Here is a 22,652-nt window from a genome sequence, read left to right on the forward strand (position 1 = left end):
TTTGATATTAGAAATCAGAGAGTCATCTTAAATTCAGAGTCCTTTTTCTTTTAAAAGAGGGTTATCTTGTATTCAGAGTCATCTTTTATTTGGGTAAATATGGTATATTGTAAAACAATGTAGCATAAGTAAATTTATTGTAAAGTAGTAAGAGAGCTTTTTTCTTTTCTTCCTATTTTAGGGAAGTATATATCTTCCAAAAGTAAAGCTTTTGTAAATTTAATGTCTAAATTTAATGTCCCCTGCTAACTTGGTAAAGAGGCACCTTTTAACATAGTGATTATCTTTATTTAGCAGGGGGAGAATAACTGGCCCTATCCACTCCCAGCACAGTATCTCCAGTGACTGTTGCTGGTGTCTATCTTATGTTTCTTTTTTTATTGTGAGCCCTTTGGGGACAGGGATCCATCTTATTTATTTATTATTTCTCTATGTAAACTGCCCTGAACCATTTTTGGAAGGGTGGTATAGAGAATGAATTAATGATAAATAAATAAATCTAAATTGCTTTTTAAATTATACTAGCTAGTTTCTAAAAAGTTTTTAACCAATGCAAAAGGTGTCATTATTTAAAAAGAGCACATGTGCACATACACAGCTTTAATTTGTGGATAATTGGCTTCCTTTTATTCCAAATGTTTATGAAATGGGTTTATTGTGCCATGATTAGCTCTAAGTACTTATTTAAAATTTACCTCTTCCTACTCATTGCCAGAAGCTATTCAGCATGTATGATTACCTATATTTAAGCTCCATCCATAAACTCCTTATGAGTTAAATGGCTTCTCCAAGGTTAGTTTTTGTATACTATCTATTCCATTTTGAGGACTTGGGTAACAATACTGAAAATAAAACCTTTACAGTCAAATACCATGTATTAAAACAACTAATTCCAGCTTCTGAAAGACAAGTCAAATGGAATTGGAATATCTAAAAAGTATCCAGGATCACCTTCTGAGTATTTTGGAGGAGGGAGATTCATTATCTGAATAGCCTCCAAGATTGCCTCTCTATAAGGCATGTGCCTGAAACGTTTCGGAGGCCATTATAAAGGCCTCAGAAACGTTTCGGGGCGGGGGGGGGGTTCAGCACCGGCGGGGGTAGTTCTTTAAGGGTGGGGGAGGGTATACTCGCCCTTCCTGCTGCATTTCCCCCGCCAGCGCTCTGTTATCTTTAAGCCCCTCAGAGTGGCAGCGTTCCTCCCTGCCGCCCCGTTTCCCCCATCGGCTGGAAGTAGCGAGCGCACATGTGCCCGCATTCGCATGCCCCTCTGCCGTGTGTGCACTCGCAACAGGCTCACATGCGTTCACTACTTCTGGCCGATGGGGAAAACGGGGCAGCAGGGAGGAATGCTGTCGCCCCAAGGGGCTTAAAGATAACAGAGCGCCAGCGAGGGAAATACGGAGGGAGGGGTGCACCCCTCCCCCATCCTTAAAGAACTACCCCCGCCAGCGCCGAAGTTATTTGTGCGCATCCCTACTCTGCATGTGCCTTTGTGCAAAGATGCTGTTGATAGATTTTGGAGGGGAGATCATATCTCTACCCCGCCCACAGTGGAAATGCACAAATAAGGATAGCACTGCTAATTAATATTGTCTGGAGACATGAAGTTAAACTTCTAAGTAAAGTAGTTTATTTAGGAAGTACTTCCAGGAGATAGGAAAGGCCTACATGCCTAGCTGCTCACTGCAAGAGGAAGAGGAAGTCTGTGTCTTGGGTGAGAGCATGAAGACTGAGACTATCAATCCAACAAAGGAAGAGCAGAGTAGATAAAGTGTAGTCAGAGAAGGAACTCCCTTGCTCACTATCTCTACCCCTAATGCCCAATAGGGTTGCTGGTGCTAACAGTCGATGTCATGCAGAAGCTGCATCTTCAATGGCTATAGCATTTATTATAGACTGCAGCAGAATGCAAAGAGGAGGCATTCTAATAGGATGCAAGCTATTTAGGTTAACCATCCAAGTCAAATCCAACACTTGGAATTGTTTCTGAAAGACTTTAGGGAACCAGTGCAGGCTGTGATAACTGAATAAATCAAGCAGTGTTGTTCATTCTGGAGCATTTCAAAGAGATGATTCAAACATGTAAAAATATAATCCATTTACACTCTGCAACACTTCTATACAGAGCATCCTATTAGGACTGAGTAGAATCCTCAAGTGAAGTTGGACAATAAATAATTTGCTAAGCATGAAGAGGGAGGGCTGGATAGAGATATGGGTAGTATTCACACAACTTCCCCCATTCCACTGGTGTCCCATTGCCCTGCATATGGTCAGGGGCAAGAATAAGCAGCAGGAGGGTAAGAACAGGAGCATCCGCTGTGTGGGGGCACTGCACCCACAGTGCAAGTAGATTATACCCTACATGTGTTAATTTGTATTACTAGAATCCAGCATGAACTGTATATGAATTAAATAATATTTAGTTTTAATCCTCAAAATTATTTGTTTTTATTTCAAATAAATTTAGGGATAGGATACAATCTGCTCTGGAAGATGAGAATATGTTTGACATTGCAGTAAGTTTTGTCATAATCAAGTTTTGTCATAATTGAGGAGAGCTGGTCTTGTGGTAGCAAGTATGACTTGTCCCCTTAGCTAAGCAGGGTCTACCCTGATTGCACATGAATGAGAGACTAGAAGTGTGAGCACTGTCAGATATTCCCCTCAGGAGATGGAGCAGCTCTGGGAAGAGCAGAAGACAATACAGAGCTAGATAGACCAATGGTCTGACTCAGTATATGGTAGGGATATGCACGGAGATCTTCGGCGCCGGCGGGGGTAGCGCTTTAAGGGCGGGGGAGGGTGTACTCACCCCTCCTGCTGCATTTCCCCCGCTGGCGCACTGTCGGATTTAAGCCCCTCGGGGCAGCAGCGTTCCTCCCTGCCGCCCCGTTTCTGCCATCGGCCGGAAGTTGCGAGTGCGCGCGCACTCGCAACTTCTGGCCGATGGCAGAAACGGGGCGGCAGGGACGAACGCTGCCGCCCCGAGGGGCTTAAATAAACAGGTTGCTTACCTGTAACTGATGATCTGGTAGAGATCCGTTGATATCCATAAGAATGGGTTCTGCGCCTGCGCAGGAGTCACGTGGTAGCCATGCCTGAGCTTATCGAAGTGCCGAAGCCACGCCCCTACGCTGAGCGTTCTATATAAGGCGTGCCTTTGGCGCGAAGTCCCTCAGTTCTTGGACGACTGCCGTGGAGGACGACCATCCAGATGATGGTGAGTTCATCCAAGGTAAGTGCTCGAAAAAGGACGATGCAAAGGGCTGCACACCTAAATGCACATAAAGGCAGTCCTACTGCAGAGGGGAGGCCGGGAGGGTCTTATGGATATCGACGGATCTCTACCAGATCATCAGTTGCAGGTAAGCAACCTGTTTATCTGGGTCGAGATCCGTCGATACCCATAAGAATGGGTGTCTAGCAAGCTCCAAAAAGGAGGAGGGGAGCAGTAGAAATCAAGGCAGCACCCTTTTTAAGACGCTCCTCCCGAAGGAAGCCTCTGCAGCAGAACGTACATCTATGGCATAGTGTTTGACAAACGGGGACTCAGAGGACCATGTGGCTGCTTTGCAGATGTCCGTGAAAGAAAACCCTGCCAGGTGTGCAGCTGAGGAAGCGTGGGACCTAATGGAATGGGCCCTTATAGCTTCAGGAGGTGTTTTGTTCTGCAGTTTGTACATGAACAATATCACCTGCACCAACCATCTTGACAATCGCTGTCTGGAGATTGGGGATCCTTTGGAAGAGCCCTGGTAGGACACGAAGAGACGGTTGGAATCTCTAAAGTCTTATGTACGGGACATATAGAATAGTAGAGCCTGTCGCACATCCATAGTGTGTAATGATCTCTCTAAGGCAGTAGAAGGAAGTCTGAAAAAAGTAGGCAGAATGATATCTTGGTTGAGGTGGAAGGAAGACACCACTTTAGGCAAAAAAGAAGGATCCAGGCGCATCCGGACCTTGTCAGGATAGAAGATAGTGTAAGGCGAGTCTACCCTGAGTGCTGTGAGCTCACCGACACGTCTAGCCGTAGTTATTGCTATCAAAAAGGCAGTCTTCCAGGAGACCAGTTTCAATGAGCATGTGGCCATGGGTTCAAAAGGAGGTTGAGTGAGGGATGAGAGCACCAGAGATAAGCTCCAGGGTTCTACCGGAGGCCTAACTGGTGGGTACATATTCGAAAGTCCTTTTAGAAAAGGCTTACTCAAAGGATGGGAGAATAAAGTCTTTCCATCACTGCCCGGGTGTTGTGCAGAGAGGGCAGCCAGATGGACTGTAAGGGAGATATTCACGAGACCTTGTGTTTTCAGTGTTGTTAGGTAACGCAAGACTTCCTGGACTGAAGCCTGCCTGGGTAGAAAACCCCTTGACCTTGCATATATCTTAAAACGGTGCCACTTGCTCTGATAATTCTTACGTGTGGATGCCTTCCGTTGGTTAAGTAGAATACACTTTAAGAGACTATCCGCCAGGCGGTCAGACGTAGAGTGAGTACGTCTGGGTGTAGGATCTGGCCCCTGTCCTGCGTCAGGAGATCTTGGCGTCGAGGCAGGTGGTGGTAACAATTCTTGGACAGTCTGCGTAGCTGTGGAAACCAAGCTTGCCTTGGCCACTACGGTGTTACCAGGATCCCGCTGGTCGGTTTTGGCAGAAGGCGCGCCACCACTCTGGGTACCAGGGGGAGTGGGGGAAACATGTACGGGGTTTCCCTGGACCAGTCCAGTTGAAAAGCATCCCCCAGCGAGTGAGCATCGTGGCCCGCTCTCGAACAGTAACGGGAACATTTTGTATTTGTGGAGCAAGCAAAGAGATCTATGGAGGGTGACATCCACCGGTTGAAAAGCGGGGTCAGGACCTCTGAATGTAGCTCCCATTCGTGTTGGCGATCTTTCAAGAAGACTCGACTGAGGTCGTCCGCCAACACGTTTTCCAGGCCCTTGATGTGTACTGCTACAGGGGCAACATGGTGTTGAATGCACCAGTGCCATAGTTGGATGCTGAGGGCACACAGGCTCCGAGACACAGTCCCGCCTTGACGGTTGATGTAAGCTTGTGCGGTCATGTTGTCGAGTTGGACTTGAACAATCTTTTTTTGTAATATCGGAAGAAAAGCCCTCAGAGCCAGAAAAACTGCTAGTAGCTCTAAGAAATTTATATGCAGAAGGGCTCGTTGAGGGGACCATCTGCCCTGGATCTTGTGGCCGTTGCAATGGGCACCCCAACCTTGTAGAGACGCATCTGTGGTCAACGAGATAGTGGGTGAGGGATTTTGAAAGGGGACCCCACTGAGTAGATTGTCTCTTCGAGTCCACCATGTCAGTGAACGAAGTTCTTGTGGAGGCACCATCAAGTGTCTCTCCTGGCTGTCCCTGTATGGGCGAAAGACAGAGAGGAACCACAGTTGGAGCTTCCGCATTTTTAGGCGTGCATAGTGCATGACCGCATTGCATGACGCCATCAGCCCCAACAGGCGTTGGATGGCACGGGCTGGTTGGGTGGGTTGCTGCTGGAAAAGCTGCACCAAGTCCCGAATACACCTGAATCTGTCTTCTGGCAAGAACGCTCTCTGTACTCTTGTATCCAGAATCGCCCCTATATAGGAGATCACTGGGACTGGTTGTAGATGTGACTTTTCCCAATTGACTTGAACACCTAGATCGTGGAGAAGATCTATCACATAACGGACATGCAAAAGTAACTCTTCTTTGGTCTTTGCTGCCATAAGCCAGTCGTCCAGGTATGGATAGATAGCGATCCCTTTGGTATGCAGGTGCGCAATCACCACAGCCATGCATTTTGTAAAAACTCTCAGTGCGGTAGACAGTCCGAAGGGCAATACATTGTATTGGTACACTTCCTGCCCGACGGTGAAACGTAGATACTTTCGATGACATGGTCGAATACTTATATGAAAATAAGCGTCCTTGAGGTCCAGCGTTGCAAGCCACTGTTCTCCTTGGAGGAGAGGTAGGATGTGCTGCAACGCCATCATGCGGAATTTGCGGACGCGAATGAATTTGTTCAGGCGGCGGAGATCCATGATGGGTCGGATACCCCCATCCCGTTTGGGAATTTGGAAGTAACGGGAGTAGAAACCGTCTTGCCTGTTTGCCCACGACACCGGGGCTATAGCCCCCTTGTGAAGAAGATCCCTCACCTCTTCCTGCAGGAGGTCTGACGAAGGAGTGAGCCTTATCCCCGTAAACTGAGGAATGGTCTTGAATTCGAGTGCATAGCCGGAGCTCACAATTTTCAGGACCCATCTGTCTGATGTTATATGGTGCCATGCGGGGGCATGGCTGGCCAGCCTGATGGATGGCTGGGACAGAATGGTCGATGGTGAGGAACCTACCCCCACTGGCTGGGAAGGGGAGAGAAGAGGAAGTGTCAGTGGGCGATCCCAGATTTCAAAGACGCTTCTGGTTGTCTTGCGCCTTGGAACGCTGGGGTTGTGTAGTCTTATGTCTCTGCTGGTAGGCCTGTTTTTGATACGGGGTATACGGTCTCCGGAAGTCCCGGCGATCTTGGCCTCGATAGGGAGGCCAGTATTTTCCATAATTGGGCCGGAATCTCGATGTCTGCCCGGAAGATGAAGGGGCAGTGGTGAAAGTCTTTGCCGTGAATTTGGATTTTTTCAGTTGTTCCATAGTGGCGTCTGTGGTGGTGCTAAAAAGGCCCGAGCCATCAAAAGGGAGGCCTTCAATCTTCTCTTTCATGTCCATTTGGAGATGAGTGGACCGCAACCAAGCGTGTCTACGTAGAGTGATAGCTGCTGTCATGGCCCTGGATTCACTCTCTGCTAGGTGTTTAGCAATGGTTAACTGGCGACGAGTCAAATCCCCAGTGTTCTCTAAGGTCTGGTGGAACCTTGCACGAAACTCATGAACAGGTAAGGTTTCTAGGTCCTTTTCCAAGAGCTCCCAAAGGCCATGTGTGTATTTGGCCGTGCAGGCTGCATAGTTGGCCACCTTTATTGAGAGGCAAGAAGTTGAATATACTTTTCTGCCTAGAAGGTCCAGTTTTCTGCCCTCTTTATCAGGAGGAACCGTATGGCGTCTCCCTGTCTTGGAAGAAGCCGCGCAGTCAATAACTAGCGAATTGGGCGCAGGGTGTTTCAACAAATATTCATTGTCCTTATCCTGCACCCGGTAGAGGCTTTCAAGCTTTTTAGAAGTTGGCGTGGAGGTGTGGAGCACCTCCCAAGCACATTTAGCGGCTCTAGTTATTACTGGCAACATAGGAAGTGCCACAGGAGCAGTAGATTGAGATTGGAGCATAAAGTTGTAAACTGGATCGTCTATTGTTGCTAAATGAGAATGAATGTCCAGTCCCAGGGCGTCAGCCATTACACGAATGTGTTTATGGTAAGCCTTCAGCTCATCATTTGGGGACACATATGTGGGGGGAGCCACATCCACAGGTGGGTCCACGATATTACTGTCCTCATCAGAATCCGACTCAAAATCGGACGACCCATAGTGTTCAAAAGGGGAGCAAGGTGGTGGCTCATTCTCATTAGGTGGAGCAGTGGTTTGTGTCCCTTCAGTATTGACTGGCATTTGCTGGAGGGGATCTGTTTGAGTAGAGGCAGATCTGGTACTTACGGAAGATGTCTGCGAAGCATGGTGTGACAGTTCTGGGCAGTACGTCTGAGTAGATGTAGTCGTAAGAGAACGTAGCGGCAGACGTTGTGTCCTGTCATTATCAAAGGCATACGGTTCTCCAGGTGATGCTACACCCATGGGATCCTGGGGGTATACACAGGTGTGCCACGCTAGTGGGGAGCGTACTTGGCCCGCAGATTGAGGTCTGGAAGACTGCGCTGCGGAGTCCAAGAGCACGGGTTGAGATGGCCCTGCATCTGTTGGCAAGAATAGCAATAGCAATAGCACTTACATTTATATACCGCTCTATAGCCAAAGTTCTCTACGCGGTTTACAATGATTTAGCATATTGCCCCCAACATTCTGGGTACTCATTTTACCGACCTCGGAAGGATGGAAGGCTGAGTCAACCTTGAGCCCCTGGTCAGGATCGAACTTGTAACCTTCTGGTTACAGGGCGGCAGTTTTACCACTGTGCCACCAGGGGCTCTTTGAAAGTCTTTGAAAGTCGAGGTGGTACGCCTACTCGATGTCGAATCCAGTAGCGAGAGCAGCGAGCGGGTTGCTGACGGAAGAGCATCCTCTGCATCGACGTCTATGATCTTGAAAGCAGGAGGTGGACAGTGTGGCATCACATGTGAAGTAAGGACCGGGGTGTTTAGCACTGTGGCGAGGAGACCCGTAGTCGGCGTTGATGGCAAAGCCGAGGCCAGCGGGGTCGGAGCCGGTGATAGAGCTCGAGCGCCCAGCATCGAGATCAACATCGAGGCTGGTAGATGAGGTTGCATAGCCTGAACCGCAGGCATCGACACGGATGCGGCTGTCGACATCGGTGGTGCTGTCGACATCAGTGGTGCTGTCAACATCGATGGAGCAGATAGTGAAGACGGATCCACCGATATCGGTGGGGCTGTGGTGGTTGATGGAGCCCCCGACGCTGATGAAGGTTGCAAAGACGATGGCTTCGATGAATGCGAAGACTGTTCCCCTGGCGGCGACGGAGTACGGGTAGCCAAACTGGGGGATCTTCGGCGTTTACAAGGCGGAGATCCATGTTGATTCATGCTTCGACGGTCGGAAGGAGAGCGGGTGCACTCCCGCGAACGAAGTTCAGGCCCCGACGGGGAAGACGACGAGGAACCACACGGTGTCGATACTGATTTTGCCAGTTTTGTCGCTGAAGCCGACGATGCAGACCCACGTGGGTGTACAGAAGATTCCCTCGACTTTGAATGTTTTCTCGGCTTCGAAGCAAACTTCGAAGAACCATCCTTCTCAGCATGAGAGGAAGACTATTGGTGGTGGCTCGATGTTACCAGAGGTGCCGACCCAGATCTCGGGGGCAATTTTGATGCCGATGTCGAGGGACTAGGAGTGCCCGGAGTGGAAGGGCTTAAAACCTCGTCATAAATAGCGGCCCGGAGGCGCAGCGCTCGGTTTTTTCTCATTTGTTTCGAGAAGGAAAGGCAGATCTTGCAAGAGGAGACATTGTGCTCCTCACCGAGGCATAATAAGCAAAGGTCATGAAGGTCCTTGGAGGGGAGTTTCGCCCTGCAGCCTTCACACCATTTAAAGGATTTTTTCTCCTCCACCATCTTTAGTCCGTAGTCAAGTCCGTGCTTAGGTCGAAGTCCGGGGATCGTCGTAAGCCAGTCCGCGTCAAGAGCCAGGAAATATCAAGTAGCCGGTCCGAGTCAAATCCAAACAAAGTCGCTTTCCAATCCGTAGTCAAATCCGAGAAATCAGTTAATTAAGGATGAACTTTTTTTTTTTTTTTTTTTGATAAGAAGAGAGGAACTTTCCGACAACTGAGGCGGCAGACCGAGGTCCAAACGCAAAGGCGGTCGGAAAAGAACTGAGGGACTTCGCGCCAAAGGCACGCCTTATATAGAATGCTCAGCGTAGGGGCATGGCTTCAGCGCTTCGACAAGCTCAGGCATGGCTACCGCGTGACTCCTGCGCAGGCGCAGAACCCATTCTTATGGGTATCGACGGATCTCGACCCAGATTCGACAGTGCGCCGGCAGGGAAAATGCGGCGGGAGGGGTGAGTACACCCTCCCCCGCCCTTAAAGCGCTACCCCCGCCAGCGCCGAAATGGCCCCAAATCCAAAATGTTTCGGAGGCCTTTACAATGGCCTCCGAAACATTTCGGGCACATGCCTAGTATATGGCAGCTTCCTGTGTTCCTAACTGTTTACTGTTAAGATATTACTTGAATCTGAAGAAAAATATACTATTTTTATACTGGATTAACACTATTCAAACTGCATAGTTGAGGGGAAACAAACAAAATAAAACTTGCATTATGATTTTCATCAGAAGTAAATAAAAACAAAACTATGGAATTAAGTCAAAATGTAAGCTATAGTAATGCTATATATCGTATACATGCGGCTTGCTTATAGAAACACCTATAAGCAAGTAAGAGATCTTCAGTTAAGCACTGCTCATGCATTGAAGACAGTTAAACACAAGTTTTTAATTTATTAAATATAAACACTTCCAAAATATTTAAGCAGAAAAATATTTGTATGATTAATCATATTCCAGTCCTTTTAAGATTGAGTTGTTCTCCCATAGGTTATAAATGCTAGTGAAAAGACTGTTGTAAACAACCTGTTCCAGAGAGATTCATTGGTTCGACAAAGCCAGGTATGACTTAAAGATGTTTAAGAATTAGGCTGCAACCCTGTGTGTGTTTAATTTGGGGCTGAGGTTACAACCCTAAATACATTTATTGGGATGTAAGCCCCACTGAAGATAGTAGGACTAACTTCTGAGTAAGCACGTATAGAATGCACTGTCAATCACATTATTTGGAAGCAAGGGTGCTTGCTTCCAAGTAAATGTGCAGTGGATTAAGCTCTTGGTTTGCTTTCTGAGCAAATTGGCAGGTGCCAAATTGGTTAAGTCATTGGTTAGGTCATTATAAGGAAACTTATATCTGAGTGTAAGCAGAATTGTGTTACTTTGCTCTCATTCTCAGATCTGGGAGAAAGTTGTACTTTTGTTTAAAATGGAAGACCCGAAAGCTAGCATAACTGCTATTTTGTATTTTGTTTTTACAAAAGAGTAGGCAAACTAAGATACATAAATAAAGAGTTTAAAAAAACAGCTCACTGTAAGTAGCAAGAAACCTTGATTGCTGTGAGTAGGTCTTGAGAAACTGAGGAAGAATCTGATTTGGGCTGCAATCAGGATCGGTCTGTTTTCAGTGCTTCCTTGGCTGCCTTATGGTGGGAGGGGAAACTGGAGGGCAGTGAATTATCTTATTTTGTATTATTTCTGTGTTAATTTAATTTTTAATTTCAGTTGGTGGTAGACTGGCTAGAGAGCATTGCCAAGGATGAAGTTGGAGACTTCTCTGATAATATTGAATTTTATGCAAAATCTGTATATTGGTAAGTTAATGACCAACTACTGAGTCTTCACGATCGTACGCTATGTTGTATCACATTTTTATAAACCTCTTGAACCAACATTGTGGTGGTTCAATAACTGTCTAGCAATAATTGTGGACAACTCTCGTGCGCGCCCATGCTCGTGCACACATATATATCAAATAGTAGAGGTGTAGGGTAGGGATGTGCATGGAACCGTTCTAGGAGCTCCATTCTAGGAGCGCCGAACTGGTTCCATGGACCGGTGTTTGATCCAGTCCAAAGGTGGTGGGGGGTGCATAATTTTAAGGGTGGGGGAGGGTGCTCTTATTCCTCCTGCTGCGTTTCACCCGCCAGCGCTGTGTATTCAAATGGTCCAGCGGGGCGGCAGCATACCTCCCTGCTGCCCCATTGCTTCCTCGGACTGGAAGTAGGGATGTGCATGAACATCCCTACGTCCGAACACCAGGCAGTTCAAACACCAGGCGGTTTGGAGGCTTGGGTGGGGGGGCTTTAAGGGGGGGAGGGTGCACTTATCCATCCCTCCATTTTCACCCCGCCAGCACTGGGTTTGTAAAGACTCAATCGAGGCAGCCGCATACCTCCCTGCCGCCCCATTTCCTCCTTGTGAGTTCCCACACTCATGCGTACCAGCACTTCAAGCCATGGAGGTAGCGGGGCGGCAGGGAGGTATGCTCCCCCGCCCTTAAAGTTGTCCCACTCTCGCCTTTGAACCGGTTCCATGCACATACCTTGCTGGAAGTTCCCAGTGCACACATGTACCCTCCCCCACCCTTAAAGTTATCCCCCACACACACAGCCTGTCTTTGGACCGGCAGGCACTGGTTCTATGCACACCCCTAGTGTAGGGGAAATGTCAGTCTTTATACTAAAGCAGTGGTTTGATTACTTCTGAAATACATGATGAGTGAAACATTTTTAAATAAACTGTTTAGGGTTTTAATGTATAAAATATACTGTTAATTTATATTTATAGGGTTAAACTAGTTAGTCTTTTATGAAAGCTTTAACTTATGCAATGTTTTTGAGCATTGTACCACAGAATTGGTGGAGTCTGCAAATCTGTTCGCTTAAGCACTTGAAGGCAGAACCTGTTGTTGAGGCACTAAGTCAACTTTGTTGGTAGTTGTTTCTGCACAGTGAAATTTAGTGTGTGTGTAATTCAGACTAATTTGTTAAGGCTGCAGTCCTGTGTACATTTATTTGGAGTAAATCCCATTGAACTCAGTGGGGCTTACTTCTGAGTAGCATCCATAAGACTGGACTGAGTGCCAATGAACATAGGATAGGAAAATAAGCAATTTATGGATTTGGAAGAAGAAACTGTAGATAAGTTCTCATGGAGCTGGTTTAGATGTACAACTAAAATCAGAATTTTGTGATTCATAACAGATCCTGAATTTGTAGGCATGCTCTCTCCTGCTCCTTCAGCATAATTTACTTTCCCCATATCAAGTCTGTTATAATCTTTTTCATAGCAACTTCAGAGGGTATTAGTCTGCTTAACCATGGTCAATAACTTGTAAAGATGTCAGTAACTGTGGGGCTGCTTCTTGGCTGAATTTAGGTACCAACAGCCTGGGTTAAGAGTGCTGCTGTAATGCTAGTCAGTTGCTCAGATCTATGTCTTCTCTGAACAGATCTCCTGTTTGGCTGAGATAGAGTAGTTGCCCTGAGACTGCCAAAGTGTAGGGAGTGTCTCTGCCACTCACCCAAACAGCAAGGACTACTGTGGGTTGCATTTCCTCCAAGGAAGAACACCATAGCAAGAGAGGACCAGTCCAGCTCCAGCCATTGGCTATAGAATGAACAGTACAGGGAGCTTCTCTGCCTGCTTCCCCACCCTCCCCCCGCCTTGCTAGGAAGAATACCGTTCTGACTGCCAGTTGCCCTTGGGACTGTTGAAGTGAGAGGAAGACCTCTCTAGCTGCTGCCACCATATAGAGGAACAAGAGCACTGAACAGTTTATTGTATTTTTCTAAAGTTTTGTAAACTGCCTTTATTCAAAACACAATGTAGGCATCTTTAGAATAAATAGCTGTGGCAAAATGTTTTTTATTCTAATAGCCAGTGCTGATGAAATAAGGACATGCCTTGTATTTTCAGGGAGAACACTCTACATATCTTGAAGCAGCGACAGTTAAACACATTTGCTGGCAACTTACGGCCACTAGTGTCTGAATTAGTAAGTGTAATTTAAGGTGCTACTAGGTCTTAAGTGTCTAAACTGAACTAATTATGGAACAATTAATGTTTACCTGTTGTTTAATTTAACTTTAAAGGAGTTTAAAGAGACTTTATAAATAGAGAAATATTGTCTTGCTTTACCAGACTGAGGTTCCCACTTATTGTATGGGATTTGCCCTGTAACTGTTTTGCCTTCATTGATATGGCAAGGTAGATGAGAAGCATACATAATAGAAAACAGTAGCCTTTTATTCCGCCTACATCAGAACTAGTTGTCATGAAAGCTTGAACATTTTCTCAAAACAGACACTTGTCCAATTAAAACATACAACTTTATTTCATTATCTTTCCCCTGTCTTCCAAAACATTGTGTTAGCTTTGTGTTATACATCACTGAATTTCAAATGTTCTGCCTTGGGAAACCCCCTATACATCTGCCACAGAACCTCAGCAATCTGCAGTGAGTCCTGAGGAATATTCCATGCATACTCTGCATTAATACAGGGCACTAGCTAGGCTTATTGGACGTTACCATTGCTCCAAACATAAAAACAGGATGACCTAGAATACACCCAATACTCTTCTGTGGCTACAGACTGCAGTAGAAGATCAGTCCTGGAGGTTAAACTGTTTTTTAGGAAAGGTAGTCTGCCATTAGTGATCTCTTCATTGTGAAATATGGAACTTCCATGCTAAGTTGGACCATTGGCACACTGAGCCCAGCATTACCTACTCTGACTGGCAGCAACTCCTCAGAAGGCTTTCTCAGCCCTTGAGATTCTTGCAAATGGAGGATCTGGATTGTGATCCATTGTATCCATAAGAACTGGGTTTCTGCGCCTGCGCAGAGACCTCCCGGGCTGACTAGCTAGCTCCTCTTTGCGCCCCGCCCGTCTGCACGTGCCTTGCAGATTCCGTTGGAATTGACGGTTGGGGCGCCTCTCCTTCAGTTTTCTCTTGACCGCCAAAGCGCTTACACCTCTTGGCTGTTGCTCCTCAATTGTTTTCTAAAATTTGACTTCGGACTGTTTGACTACTCTTTCTGCTGAACGGATTAATTGGTTTGACTTCAGAACGAACAACGGACTTGATTTTGGGACTCTGATTCTAACTACGAAGTTTGTACAGGACGGTTTTGACTCGGATCGGCGAACAGACTTGATTACGGACTCTGCTTTGTTTGTTCCTAAGATTGTTTACTGATTTTAACTCGGAACGGCATTGGACAATGGAAACTAAGAAGACCTTCAAACGGTGTGAAAAGTGTCGAGCAAAGTTGCCTTCGACTGATTATCACGACGCGTGTTTGATATGCCTAGGAGAAAATCATAACATGGCGGCGTGTAAGATATGCTGCTCGTTTTCAAAACAGACTAGACAAAATAGAGCTCTCAGGCTTCGAGCAGCGTTATACGAGGAGGCACTTCGACCACCAACACCTCGTCCGTCGGCGTCGATGAGTTCCGGATCGACATCGGGAGCTTCGATGTCGAAGGAGTGCGGTGCGTCAGGCTCCCCGGGATTGGGTTCCAGCGGGTCTGCTGATACGCAGTCTAAAACCGCTGTTGACACTCTGTTTAAGAAACCGAAGGAGGTTTCAAAAAAACGGAAGCATAAGGACAAAAATCGTCATGCTTCTGAGAGGGAAGGTCGCCATCGTGAGGAGTCTCAACATCGTACTCCCTCACCGACGGCAGCACAGATTTACGACGTGGACTCGGCTGAGTCCCCTACAGCCTCGACGTCGACACCTTCGGTATCGGCGGTCAGGATGGTTACGGCTTCGACATTGACTTCTACCTCGGCATTGACATCAGCGTCGACGTCGAGATTGGACCAAGTCACTCTGGGACAGACATCGACATTGGAATCGACACCAGCGTCGGCGTCGATGCATTTGCAAGTCTCGGCATCAGAGCCTCCCATAAGTGCCCAGGCGGTGTATGCCATTCCTCCGTCGGCGTCCACAGTTCCGGAGCAGATTTTGAACGTGAGCACCGCGCCTTCGTCGGTGTTAACGGCTTCCTCATCTTTTGTCACCGGCATTGACGCCGGCACAGTCCCCCTCGACGCCGAGAACTCCGAGTCTGGCTATGCATGGGGATGGACTTAGGAAACTGCTGGAGTCGAGTTCGAGTACCCCCTCGGGTGCGACATTTCGCAGCTTCCTGTCGGCTGGCTTGGACGAAGGTCCTGGAGGTGGAGAGCTGACTGTTCTGCCTCATACTGCCTCACTGACACTGGCAGTGATCCAGGATCCACGAACCGACGTCGGGTGCCCCACGACGTTGGTGCAGCCAACTCATTCCTGCGGTTTCCGCCATGGTGTGCCGGATGATTATGCAGAGTTCTTGCGCTGGAAGGCGGCACAGGTAGAAATACAACCAGTGCAAGGCCTGCAGAATCTTGTGCAGGCTGGACAACTTGCTCAGCCGCTGCTGCAGTCAGAACATCAGGCGCATTCAGAGCATCAGAGGGCGTCTGTGAACTTACCTATACAAGCACCATTGGCGCAAGTTCAAACTTACCTTCCTGTGAATCCACAGTTACCTGTGGTCCAGGCGAGAATGCCAGAAAAACCTGCTGGGAAAAGAAAAAGGAAGGCAACGTCTCCTCCTTCTAAGCCATCATCTTCACCCTCTGATGACAGTGAGGACGATGAGTCGGGACCGGCCTCTGACAGGGATGATATCAGCCATAGGTCGGACCCCCCCCTCGGATGTGCCACCAAAGCTATCCACCTCGCCAACTGAGGAATTGAAAGCTTACCATATCCTCATAAGGGACATCGCTGAAGCCCTGGGCATGGACATAAGCTCTCCGGATGCGGACGTTGCTGACCCGGTCTATAATATGATGAGACAGTCCAAGACTTCGCATCCTGTTGCCCTCACCATGATTCCTGGGATAGACAAGGCTGCGAGGGTTGCATGGGACGCAGTGGGGGTCGGGGCTCCGACTTCCAAGCGCATTGAGAATTTGTATAGGGTGACTGAAGGAGAGAACTCTTACCTGTTGCGCCATCCTATACCGAACTCCCTAGTTGTCAGTTGCGCTTCATCCACCAAGAGTGGACACCGTCATTCCACGCCTGCTGACAAAGAGGGGAGGAAAATTGACGTTATGGGTCGAAAGATCTATAGCACCTCCAGTTTAGCAATTCATATTGCTAATTATGCGGCGTGCATGGCACGCTATAACCATCTACTTTGGGATGCTCTCTTACAGGATTCATCCTTTTTATCTCCGGAGGACTTCCAATGGAGATTTAATGATGTGTACGAAAGAACGGCAGTAACGCACCAACAACTGAGCGCATTCAAACACTTGTCAGAGACTGAATCGAGAGCAATGGTGACTGCAGTGAGCTTGCGCAGACATGCGTGGCTTCGTTCAGCAACCCTGCAGACAGACATGAAAGAGAAGGTCGAGTCCTTGCCATTTGACGGCAAGGGATTATTCCATGAGGACACGGATACGTCAATGGAGAAGTTAAAGAAATCTAAATTCACGGCCCGCACCTTTATGGTGCCTTCGAGCGGTTCCAGCTCAACAGCAAGGAGCTGCAATTATTATCAGAAAAAGAGTGATCGGTATCGGGACCGCAAAGAATACCGAAAGCAATTTAGACCTTACCAGCGCGGTAAGGGCTTTAACCAAAAACAAAAAGGAAAAACAGCTCGTCAGGGCGACAAGGACGCCTCCAGCAAGAGCTTTTGACGGGACTGTTCGTCCACTGCATCAGTTTCACAGCAGCCAATTACGTCCAACGCTACAATCCAGGACCCACTACATCAGCCCTGTAGTTGCCAGGATCGTCATCAAACTGGCAAGCCGTGCGCCAGCATGGCACAACATAACATCCGACCGGTGGGTACTAAGAATAGTGCAGACTGGATATGCGTTGGAGTTCGAGACAAGGCCTCCCTTCTCTGGACTGGTCTATACGCTGGCCACAGAGGTGTTGCAGGAGGAGGTAAAGGTGCTGCTGGAGAAACAGGCGATCACGCGGGTGCACTGGGCGAACAGGCTGACCGGCTTCTATTCCCGGTATTTTCAGATACCAAAGAGAGACAGTGGAATAAGAGCCATAATGGACCTAAGGGGGCTCAACCTCTTTATTCGGACCAAGAAATTTAGAATGGTGACGCTGCAGGGAATCCTGCCTCTACTGGTGAACGAACAGTGGGCAGTTACTCTGGATCTCAAAGACGCATATTTTCATATCGGGATCCAGGAGAGTCACCGCAAGTACCTCCGATTTACAGTGGGGGCACAGATTTATCAATATGTGGTGCTTCCATTTGGACTGTCCACTGCGCCCAGAGTGTTCACAAAGGTGATGGCGGTGGTTGTAGCCCACCTACGAACTCAGGGCTTAAGGCTGTATCCGTATTTAGACGATTGGCTCGTGGTGAGCCACGACAAGACTTTACTTATCCGCCAAGTGCAGATGCTGCTGGCCTTATTGGAGTGCCTCGGCATCAATGTGAATTGGAAGAAGTCGAGACTCGAACCCATGGCTCGGGTGAACTTCATCGGAGCGGTGCTGGACTTGGAATTGGCCAGGGCGTTCTTACCTGTGGAAAGAATTACCCAAATGCACGAACTCATACGCCTCTTTCAGAGGACTCCACGACAGCCAGCAGTTCAAATCCAGCGGATGTTGGGTTTGATGGCATCATGCACCGCAACAGTGTCGCACACGCGCCTCCGCATGCGCACACTGCAGCATTGGTTTCTCCACAACTTTCGCCCCAATGTGGATGGCCAGAACATGCATTTGACATTACCACGACATGTCCTCGCCAGCCTAGGGTGGTGGCTAGACATGGGCAATTTGGGCAAAGGAGTCGAGTTTGTGGCCAAGGAGCCCACATCCCGGATAACGACAGATGCCTCGATGACAGGCTGGGGTGCGCATTGCGCCGGCGTATGCGTGCAGGGGACATGGACCCAGTTGCAGAGACTTCAACATATAAATTACTTGGAGCTGTTGGCTGTGTTCCAGGGCCTAAGGGCATTCGAACCTATGATAACGGGACAGGCAGTACAGCTGGAGTTAGACAACACAACGGCGATTGCCTACCTCAACCATCAAGGGGGAACAGGGTCACTGTCTCTTTGCCTACTTGCGAAAAAAATATGGGACTGGTGCATTCGACATTCGATTCACCCGGTGGCAATACACATAAAGGGTGTAGACAACTGCTTGGCCGACAGGCTCAGCAGGGACATCAGTTTCAACCAGAGACACGAGTGGGAAATCAACCCAATGTATCTCAACAGGGTGTTCGAGATCTGGGGGGTCCCATCGATAGACTTATTTGCCACAGATGCCAACAAAAAGTGTGTCAATTATTGTTTGCGTGCGGGCATAGGCCAAGTGTCCCTGGGGGATGCTTTTTCAACGTACCTGGAAGACGGGGCTGTTATATCTTTCCCCCCCGCTGCCGTTAATGGGTCGTGTGGTTGCGCAGATATTGCGGGACCAAACGAAATGCATACTTCTGGCTCCATGGTGGCCGCGCCAACTGTGGTTTGCCGCACTTCTGGGAATGTCTCATTCGGTGTTCCACAAGTTCCCCAAGGCTCCAAACCTTTTACAAAGAGAACACGGAAAGGTGTTACACCCTGATGTGCACTCTCTCAAGCTGACCGCTTGGAGAATCAACTGTTAAACAACATCTTACTGAATAGTAGACGTGCGTCGACTAGACGCAGTTATGCCTGCAAGTGGAACCGCTTCAAGATGTATATGAGGGGGAAGAGTGTCACGCCATTGCGTGCGACCCCACGGGATGTGCTACGTTACCTGACATCGCTCAAACTGAGTGGATTGGCGAATGTCTCGATTAAGCTGCATTTGGCTGCAATCTCATCAAAGCACAGGGGATGGGATGGATCCACGGTTTTCTCCCACCCGGAATGTAAACGTTTCCTGAAGGGTGTTAATAACCTCTACCCGCCTGTGCGCAGCCCAATGGAGCAATGGAGTCTGTCCTTAGTGCTCTCTGCCCTAACGGAGGCACCGTTTGAGCCACTGGCGACTGTTCCACTAAAGTTTCTGACCTTGAAGGTTGCATTCCTGGTAGCCATTACATCGGCTAAGAGGGTGAGCGAGATGACGGCCCTGCGGATGGATAGACCCTACACTCAATTCTATCCACACAAGGTTGTGATGCGTCTCAATCCAAGATTCCTGCCAAAGGTGGTAACGGAGTTCCACCTAAATCAAGACATAGTGCTGCCAACTTTTTTCAGTAGGCCGGAGACGGACTTAGAGAAGGCCCTCCACACGTTGGACGTGCGTAGATCACTCCTATATTATTTAGAAAGAACTCATGACTTTCGGAAGAGTAAAAAGCTTTTTCTCTCCTTCCAGGGGCGTAGCAAAGGCCGTCCAATCTCTCGCCAGAGACTTGCTCACTGGCTAGTAGAGCTTATTTTCCTCGCCTATAAAAGCCAGAAGATAACACCACCGAAGACGGCTCGGGCTCACTCTACTAGGGCCTATGCAACGTCTGCGGCACATCTGTCAGGCATTAAAATGGCAGATGTCTGCCTGGCGGCAACATGGTCATCACATCTGCCATTCGTAAAGCATTATGCTCTGGATCTGCGGATGGCTAGGGAGGCGAATTTTGGAAGATCAGTTTTGAAACGTGTGTTGGCATAGCTGGGCGTCGTCTGCACCCACTTCCTTATGGGGTAACTTGCTAAACACCCAGTTCTTATGGATACAATGGATCACAATCCAGATAAACAGGTTGCTTACCTGTAACTTATGATCTGGATGTGATCCGTTGTATTCATAAGTCCCTCCCAGCCGGCCCCGCTGCAGAGTGCATGGACTAGTGGATGCTGGTGTGCGGATCGTCACTGATATGGCGGTCTGCGAGAAATCTGAAGGAGAGGCGCCCCAACCGTCAATTCCAACGGAATCTGCAAGGCACGTGCAGACGGGCGGGGCGCGAAGAGGAGCTAGCTAGTCAGCCCGGGAGGTCTCTGTGCAGGCGCAGAAACCCAGTTCTTATGAATACAACGGATCACATCCAGATCATAAGTTACAGGTAAGCAACCTGTTTTTTTAAGGACTGAACCTAGACTTTAAGCATGCAAAGCATGTGCTCTAGTGCTGAGCCATGACAATCTGTGTGACAAAACGCAGGGTGGTAGATAATACAGGTTAATAGATAATGAAGATTAGAAATGTTTAGGGAAATGCCAGGTACACAGAAGTAGATATAAGGAAGTATTTTTTATATTAATATTATTAGGTTAAGGCAAGATTATACTTTTGGGGGGAAATTGGTAAAGCTGATATTGAGAAAATAGAGAATTCAAAATGTGCAGTTCCTATTGGTTGAGGAAGTGTGCAACTCTGGTGTGACTGGTGGTTCCTTGTTTTGTATGTTTCCTAGGGATTGGTTCATTTTGTAGGTTAAAGGTTTTATTGGAAGATTGAGTTCTGTGGCCAGTAGGACATGTAAAATCAGTTGGGGGAGAAATCTGTAAAACAGATTAGGAAAAAGCAGAAAGAGCAGTGTTCGCTCTAAGGCGTGCGCACATGCCTGCGCTCACACATTTTTTGATGTCGGCTCAGTTAATTTTGGATCCCGCTCAGGTTGAATCAGGAAGGCCCCATTCTGAATGCATGTGTGCACAAACTGCCTTGATACTCTTGCCCACAATAAAACTCATTCCGCACACAGGAAAATTTTTAGAGAGAACACTGAGAAAGAGTAAAATAACTTAATAGATGGCCCTAAGGTGTACATAATTGCCAGATCCGAACTGCATGAAGTAAGATTTAGGTACAAAATGAAAGCAACAATTGTTGTATTTAATACCGTAGTTTTGATAAAAATAGCTGAAATGAAATTTAGTAAAGAAAATTCTCTCTAGTGTTTTCTACATTAATTTGTTAGCCTGCCTGCTTAACTGGCTTGTTTAATTCTAAAGTACCATTATATTTTATTCTGTATGTGTATGGTGGCATTCAGACCTTTGGTAGTCTGTCAACAGAAGCTGCTTCCATGAATGGAAGGAGGGTTGCACGCATGCAAGGGGTATTTGTGATCTGTTTAAGATCTGGATGCCTAGCCCAGTATGTTTGTATTTTGTCTCTTTTTGCAAAGGCCTTTGATTATAAGCGGTAAAGAATTGATTGAATCTCTTGAACTGTAAAGTTCCAAGCCTGCTGCATAGATTTCTACATGTTATCTGGTTTAGGAGGCTAAAATCTTCTGAAACCCTGAGATTCCAAAGGATTATATGACAACTGACTTAATAATTTAGCCATGTATATTTGAGAGTATGGCAAGTAACTGATTACAATACCTCAAGTGATGGCAGCATGCTGTAAGATACAACAGACGTTGAGCTTCTGACGAGCCCCAGCCAAATGCAATAGGTCTTTGTCCACTAGTAATTAGGAGTTCTCCTAAAACTGATAGGGAATGGTTTTCCTGGCAAATTAGACTAGATTGAAAATTATTCTCAAAAGAAAGATAAAGGTGGAAGGAAGTCAGGAAAAGTCAGAGTAAATTTTATGGGCACAGGAATGAATAGGAGTATTTGACTCCTTAGAAAAGTTAAAAAGGAAATTATAGATTTAAATGCTACCTCTTTCTCTCTTCCTTGGGGGATGCGGGGTAAGAATTAGATTGTGGAGCACAGAGATGTGAATATAGTGTATTTTGAGAGTGGCAGCATGGGCCAAGCACATTTTAAAGTGAAAGAAAGGAATATTTAGGACAGGGGGGTTGAATTAAGATATGGTGATGGAATTTAATTCTTGGATTTCACATAAAAGTTACAGGGGCAGGAATTGTAGCAGTGAATAAGACTACAGAAGACTTAAAAGCAACTTGTCTAGGAAAAACCAGACAGTAAGGAATCTTATAGTAGCTTGGGGAATTTAAAAAAAGCCTTCGGCAAGAAATCTGCTGTAATTCCGAGTTACTTTTTCTTGAAAACACAGTATGCAGGGAGACCATGCTTTCACAATTCAGAGGAATCAGAGCTGTTTTTTATTTAGGACCCAGATGCTCCAATAAGGCAGAAAATGCCACTTGATGATTTGGACCGGGAAGATGATGCAAGGCTACTCAAGTTTCTTTTCACTCTTGTTAGAGCTGGAATGACAGATGAGGTAAGCCAATGGCTTCAATTACAGTTTCTCTCTTTAACTGTCCAGCAGCATTGTTTTTATTGTATTGTGTAACTTATTGTAAGCCACCTTGGGGATCTTCTGGCTCAAAAAGCAGGGTGCAAATCTATAAAATAAAATAAAATAAAATAGGCATGAGCTAAGCTTAGTATGTGTGGACAAGTTCTCTAAGAGAATTACTCCTTTCCACACAACAGCAAGAAGCTAGTAGCTACCTGGTCTTGTAGAAGATCAGTCTTCCCTGGATAAAAAGGAAACTACTACTCTTTGCTT

At 47.1% G+C, this 22,652-nt stretch overlaps 1 protein-coding gene and 1 long non-coding RNA gene across 9 annotated transcripts in view; one reads left to right on the forward strand and one right to left on the reverse strand.

Annotated features, from left to right (window-relative positions):
• The window catches only part of NUP107 (nucleoporin 107), a 59,592-nt gene that overhangs the window by 12,644 nt on the left and 24,296 nt on the right, over positions 1-22,652 (forward strand). For all 7 annotated transcript variants that reach the window (XM_053256005.1, XM_053256006.1, XM_053256003.1 and 4 more), the window contains 5 exons: positions 2,474-2,522; positions 10,196-10,267; positions 10,928-11,016; positions 13,124-13,202; positions 22,248-22,361. In XM_053256005.1, coding sequence (XP_053111980.1) covers positions 2,474-2,522; positions 10,196-10,267; positions 10,928-11,016; positions 13,124-13,202; positions 22,248-22,361 — 403 coding nt within the window. The remainder of the gene's footprint in view (positions 1-2,473; positions 2,523-10,195; positions 10,268-10,927; positions 11,017-13,123; positions 13,203-22,247; positions 22,362-22,652) is intronic.
• Positions 18,366-22,652, reverse strand: part of LOC128327327 (uncharacterized) — a 30,454-nt gene continuing 26,167 nt past the window's right edge. The window contains exon 3 of one of the 2 annotated variants that reach the window (XR_008308595.1): positions 18,366-18,804. This is a non-coding gene — a long non-coding RNA (uncharacterized LOC128327327). Of the gene's footprint in view, positions 18,805-22,355; positions 22,486-22,652 lie in introns of those variants that run through there. The other variant, XR_008308596.1, reaches the window with a different exon arrangement.

Source organism: Hemicordylus capensis, chromosome 5, assembly GCF_027244095.1.
Source record: "Hemicordylus capensis ecotype Gifberg chromosome 5, rHemCap1.1.pri, whole genome shotgun sequence".
NCBI classification, from domain to species: Eukaryota; Metazoa; Chordata; class Lepidosauria; order Squamata; family Cordylidae; genus Hemicordylus; species Hemicordylus capensis.